Here is a 6,757-nt window from a genome sequence, read left to right as displayed (position 1 = left end):
GCGACACATAATTTTCTGATCCTTCAATTATCAACCTAAGTAATATTTTTTCTGGTTTTGACTATTTATTTTTTCTTTTAACATTTACTCATGTTGATAACATTTCCAACATTTTCCTCTGTTAGTCTATTTAATCGCATTCTCAAGCTACGTATCGCATCAAACATTCATTTGGCCAACACTAATTTGCAACTGTCAACAAACTTTACTTGATTTTTGATTACATGATGATGACTATGTCAAACATTTTGCTTCCCAACAGATCTTTTAGGCTTTGCGTTTCTTAGCAAGTTTCCTAATTACGTTATGTCAACTAATTAATAACTTGGTTGGCTTTTGATTCATGTAAATAACCCTATTTCTGACTCACTCTATCAAACTATGGTTTCTTGTTTGCAAAAAGTCACATAACGTTTCACTTCCTGTCAGCAGCTAATAGTAGGTTGTAAAATACACAATGTATCTCAGTAAGCTTGCACTTTAAAAGTGGTGTTTATCCAATTTTGTTTTATGTGAAATTTTTTACAGATTCATTGGATCCGAGAAATAAGTTGTTTACTGATCGTAAACTAACGTGTTCTTCAAATGTAAGTGAGACCTATTGGATGCAGCTGGACAAGTCGTTAATTGCCCGACAAGAGGTAAAGTCGGCTGTTACTGATATGGTACGTTGATATTTATTGTCTCATTAGTCAAAATAAAATAACTATCACTGCTGATGATATGTAAAGCATATATATTAAACTAGTCCTATTTCTATCCGTAGTATTTTGTTCCCATATATTACCATGTGACTAACTTTATTATTTGATTTTAGTTCCTATTTAACACCAGTGTCCACCTGGAACATCCTATATTGATTCAAAAACTTTCTCATGACCTTAGTTTTGCGCTATTTAGATTAGGTACATGTATCTGTTCACAACCATATACCCTTACTAAAGGTTTTGTAATTTTTTCTTAGGCTTCATAAGTGGTTTAGACTTCCTGAAAACAATCTAGATTTTCGCATTAAAAGACTACTTCTGATTATGATTTTGCCCATGTGAATCAGTAACTATGGTTATTTTAAAAATCACTTATCTGTGAACTATCTTTTTCATTTACCTTTGAAATTTTGCTTGATTTCAGAAAGCCCAAAAAGATGTCTTCTCACTAAATTACCGACCTACTTCAAAGACATTTAAAACAAACTCACCCCGATATTCTCGTAAAAGTTTGAAAACCTATTGCAATAAAAAACATTCCACATACAAACAAAGTGAAAATACTACGGATTCTAACAATAGTTTATCGTCAACCATTGGGATTTCAAATAACAAATCTGGTCACGTAACCCAGTTGGCTAATCGTGTCGAGCACCTTTTAATTCAGGTTCGTTGTATTTCGACTTCGATATTGCTAATTATTTCATGAAATATGTGAAGAAAGTCAGTTGATTTTAAACGTAACCGCAGTATTCATTGTTAGTACACTCAAGTTGATGCTTCTTTGTCGATAAAATATGATATTTCTTTTGACGTTGACAACTAGAATTCTAGGTATTTTATTTCATTCTTTATTCACCTATTAGGATTCTATTAATACCTTGTCTCAGAACAGGGAACTACAATTAGTCTATCATACTGAAAAACCGGACTTCTTGGAAAATCATTTATTGTCCAGCACTAAAAAGAATCCAAATAGTTTCATCCCGAGTCCAGTTACAACTACATTATCATCGCCCTGGTATCGTCATTGTAGACCGAAAGCCCCTCCTCCAATTGTTGCTTTTTCCACTGAAAATTCTGCGAAATGCTGTGAAAATGAAAGTCGTGACTTTGAGCTTTGTGAAGGGAGTGACAGGAGTGGAAATGATCATCAAGAATTTGAATGTGAAAACCTGCTTAAACCTGACCCATGTCTATTTTCTTCAGTGTGTTCGTATTCAGCACGCTGTCCAAGTATACAAGTTCTAGAGGCAGATCTTAGTCAAGAAAACATAAACTGGGATTCAAATTACCCACCACCACCTTCCCTAGCTCCTCCTAGTGGTGTGTCATTAACACTAATGAGTCGTTCTTATTCCCTTCCATCCCCCCTCAATAACAATACTGACGAAGGATCCAATATACTTTCCGGAACAGTAGCATATTTAGAAGAAGTTAATATAAAACCTTTGGCTCCCATAACAAATATCCTACCAAATGGTGGCTCTTTTATTCGTAAGTCCATTAAAATTTTGTCTCCAGCGATTATTTTATAAGTATGTCTTCATTTGGTTGAATTCAACAAATGAGTAGCTGATCACTGCTTCCTGAAATCAAGGCATGGGTAAACGAAATTGAAATGCATTTTCTAACTGCTTGAAATATCCTATAGCTTGTTTAGTGGGGTGACGTGAGCAAGTTACTTTTGCTAGATGAACTCTTTTATAAGACTAATTTATTGCTTGTTTTTCAGTATGGGACCCGAGGAGGTTTATTTTGGAAATCTTGTAGAACCTAAGTGACTAGTTGATCAGTATTAAATGTCTTAAGTAATAATGTCCCGACATCATGTCAAATGCATATGTTTGTTGCTCTTAACAATACTCTACCTTCATCTTACAGATCTGTTTTGTTTCCTATATCTTAAATCACTCGATGTTTCATTCATAAAAATTGAGTACTTATTACCAACCTATAATTCAATAGCAACGTCTTGTGCCAAAATTTATCGTGATTCATGATTGTCGTCGTTCTTTATTTCATCAGTCTGACTTGGTAATACAACCCAGATAACAGTTCTGTCTAGTAAATGGTTGTTCAAAGTAGTCATCTCTTTATATCCTGAATTTTTAATCAAGCTAACTCTAAATATGAACTTACGAAAACTAAGTATAGCTGCATATTAACCTGTTAAATCTTGTACGACAGTTATCTGAAAGCATTCTGCATTACCAACATTTTTACCATTTTTAACGATTCTTTGTTGTTCATTATGATTAGCATTTTTAAGGCGTTTCGTTTTGTTTTGTTTTTTATGTTATCATCATGATATGTAGAGTTGTGATAGTGATGTCTAGGGTGGACTGTTAATCACTAGGTGTGGCGGCTGATAACTCATTACATTCAAAAGTCAAGTATAATTAGATCTTATACAATGGATATTATTTATAGCCCCGTACATGAAAGTGGCACACACATAGTTACTATTGTCTATTATACTCAAGGTCTGGGCGAGATTATCTCAAAGTGAATGGATTTTTCTCCGAGTTTACATGAGGTCAACAAATTTGGGTGACAAATAATGGTCTAATCTGATTATTTCTATCCTCTTACTTATTTAAACGACAGTAAACCGCGATTGTTAGGGTTAATGTAACATTCAATTCGTTAGTTGCCTATTTGCATTAAGATCTATGCTGTTTTAACACATTTTCCCTCTTCCTTCTAGTCAATTTCAACTGAATTTTGTTTTTGTTTCGAGTGTGAATGTATTAATGCATTTACTTACTTGCTTAAATAGAAAACTCGATTCATCGTTAGTTACACTACGAAATTAAGATAGGCATCTTGGTGACACATTGTGTACATGGTATGCTTAGACAATCTAAAACTGTAAGAATTTATCTCAATATTATAGATCTTTATAGCTTATCAAATTTTGGCACTCTACATCTATTAGCACTCACGTATTGTGTTTGGTGCTCTAACCAATAGAATTAATTACTTTGGCAAAAATAAAACTAGAATACTTGTCGTATCAATAGATTAAAATCGTTAGTAAATATAGATTAGTACTTACTCATCTGCGTGTACTTCATTATGGTCAAAACTATTCACTTAGTAATGATATTTACTCATTAAAATACCTCAATTAAATCATGATGAAGTAAAAGTACGCGAGGGTGCGTTATTTCTTTTAACGTTGTAGCAATCACTTGTTTAAATGTAGTCAAAAATGTAACAATTAAGAGTAGTCGTTTTTTAAACGACAACTATTTGGGCTGTATGAGAAAACTTTGAACAATTAATATCTATTAATTATATTAGCGAGACTCAACGATTGAAAGTTCACACAAATTAATGATTGTTTAAATGTGTTCATATACCATCCTGTTATATTTTAAAAGTGGTCGTCAAACACAGACATTGCATTTGGCATCCACATAACTTATCCTTTGTCCAATTTAGGGCAGCAATTCGATGACCTCTATATTATTCACTCCAAACCAGTCTAAACATTTTGGGTGACTAATACGCCTTACCTCGTATTGTATATTCCTTCCACCCCCTTTTAATATTCATCCCCTTAACGTTGTAAATACTCATTTTAGCTTGTGGATTTCACACTCCTACCCTCCTTTTGTGAATCGCTAACATATGTTGCCCTCATCCCTGGCCTTCGGTCTCTTCTAATCCAAACATATGGCTGACAGGCTGGCTCGCGTGCCAAAAACAGGTCATATGTTTTTGCTTCACATACAGGTTCAAATGTCTTTGTCATCCTGTTAGGGCACTAAAAATCTCACTCTGTTCTCATGTTGAAACTTGTCAATTTTTGTACGGTGAAAATTTTGTTTGAAAAAATATTTAAGTATCTATTAAATCAGAAGCAAATTGAAGACAGGCATATTTATAAGTAAAATGTATCCATTGGAAGTAAATGTAGTGTAAGAGGATGATTCACTGGAACCATGTGCATGACTGTTCTTAGTAAACTAATTCACTACCATGGTCACCCATGCTTTTGACACAAATCATGTAATACTTTGAAAGTTACGTCGTAAATAGTGTGGCGTTTGGTTATTCACAGTGTATTCACTTGAATTACTCAAGTAAACGTTACTGGTTGTATTCTTGAAATCAAATCTATCAGTTCTTCTCTGTCGATCTTTATATTTCTGTCTATAATTTTGTATTTATCAGGTCGTCATCCTAAATGGGCAGTTAGTTGTAGTTCAGACACCATCAGGTCTCATACAACTGTTCGTTTCCCTGGTTCAAACTCAATTATCGATTTTGATTTGAATTCATCTCCTTCTGTACCATCCCCTCCTCCTGTAATTGTGGAACGTTTGCCATGTGAACTGGATATTTCAGAATCTCAAGAACAGCACTCAATTTGTTCATCTACTCTGAATAATCCTAATCTAGCACGTCCGATATTTTTAAAACGTGGAGCACCTGACGATGCAGAACAAAACTTTGATGATATAATTGGCTTAGATATTAATAAGGAATATGATATACCATCAGCAATGAAACGGTAAGTCATATTGCGAATATTAACTGATCTACCATTTGCGAATGTGTTTAGCATGTACCACAATGAATCCTAAAACCTAGTAGAATAGATCGTTATTTTTCGCTTGATATAATTAGTTATTGAAATACATCAATTTTAATTCTCACCTCTTTTGCATTTGAATAAATCTTTCATTTCGCTTTTAACCCTTTTCTAAATTCAGCAGTCACTATTGGGATCTTACCAATGAAGAATATTCACCTAAAAAAAGTCGTGTTCAGTTACTGTTACCAAGTGAATGTAGCGCATTTCTTCCAGTTAAATCAACTCGTCAATTGGATCATAAACATATACACTGTGTTTCTCCACCTTGTTTACGATAGAGACCCAGTACTTAAAGTACAATTTGTATACTGAATACTTAGTCTTTCATATATATATACTGTAAATTTTAATAAACCATTGATTTTTTGTTGACATTTTTGTTATTTCCGTCAATGTTAGTGGTTTTGTTATTTTGCCATGTACCTACGCGTTGGTCTAGTTCTCTATTTATTGACTCTCACTTTCTTTATTTTCTCTCAATACTTCCATTCGTTTATTTGTCGTTTCCATTCCGCTTAACCCTCCTGCCCATAAATATTATTCAATAACATTATGATCACAACTACGGTTTTTATTCTCTATTGTTTCTCTTTGTGTTCATCATGATTTATTTTTGAACAAAGAAAGGGAATAGGGAAAAAGTAAAATCTCTAATCCCCTTAATTTGCTTTGTGTGTTCCCTTTATGTATAGCCTTTATATGTTAGTTTCTTTTTGTTCATTGTTAAAGTTTGTTTACTGTACTTGACTTTTTTCTTTTTTTGGATATTTTGTTATACTAAATTTATTGTATGAATTATTGTACTGATTTGAATTCTGTCTGGTAGTTGTTTTTCCATTAACTTTTTTAACCATTAAAACTGTTAGGAATAGTAAAATACAAATGTTCTTACGTAAGAAGCTCTTTTCTGTTAATTTCCAGATATTTTTCCATGTTTAATGTATATATAGGGAGAACTGATTTCTGATGATACTTGGTGGATCCAGTTACCAATGAGAAAAGGATCATGATGTGCCGATCCTATTATCAATTACTGGTTTTGTATTGCTTGCCCCAAATGATATGCATTCAAACACTTGTTCGATGCAATAACCAAATAAATGTCATAAACTCTGTTTTATGGAAAAAAGATATCGTATGAACATCGTATTAAACCTGTCTGCTGTTTACGACAAATGATAATATAGATGTGTTCAGTAAAGAAACTGTAGCCGACTGCATTTATTGAGTTACTAGTTTAAGTTGTCTAAAAGACGGTACAGCATTTTTAATTTGAAATTCTCACCTTTTAGAATTTTTAATACTCTTAACAGATAATGTATTCATCGAGTGGCTTGGTAGGTCAATAGTCAAAATGTTTGGACATCTGTACGAATATTCACTATATTTTATCATTTATGTTAAGAAGAAATGGCAAAAGCAGTGATACCGAGTTACCGCG

The 6,757-nt window shown here is 33.2% G+C and overlaps 1 protein-coding gene across 1 annotated transcript; it reads left to right on the top strand.

Annotated features, from left to right (window-relative positions):
- Positions 1–605: 605 nt before the first annotated feature.
- Smp_053640 (hypothetical protein) lies at positions 606–6,210 on the top strand (the record flags this gene model as incomplete). Its single annotated transcript, XM_018796908.1, has 5 exons — positions 606–665; positions 1,132–1,374; positions 1,574–2,204; positions 4,893–5,232; positions 5,435–6,210. The coding sequence occupies 5 exons, from the start codon at positions 606–608 to the stop codon at positions 5,592–5,594; spliced, it is 1,434 nt and encodes a 477-aa protein (XP_018652003.1). The 3' UTR covers positions 5,595–6,210.
- Positions 6,211–6,757: the final 547 nt, after the last annotated feature.

This window comes from Schistosoma mansoni, chromosome 4 (assembly GCF_000237925.1).
Source record: "Schistosoma mansoni strain Puerto Rico chromosome 4, complete genome".
Classification (NCBI taxonomy): domain Eukaryota; kingdom Metazoa; phylum Platyhelminthes; class Trematoda; order Strigeidida; family Schistosomatidae; genus Schistosoma; species Schistosoma mansoni.
Note: the sequence above shows the minus strand (reverse complement) of the source record. Positions and strands in the feature narration are given on the sequence as shown.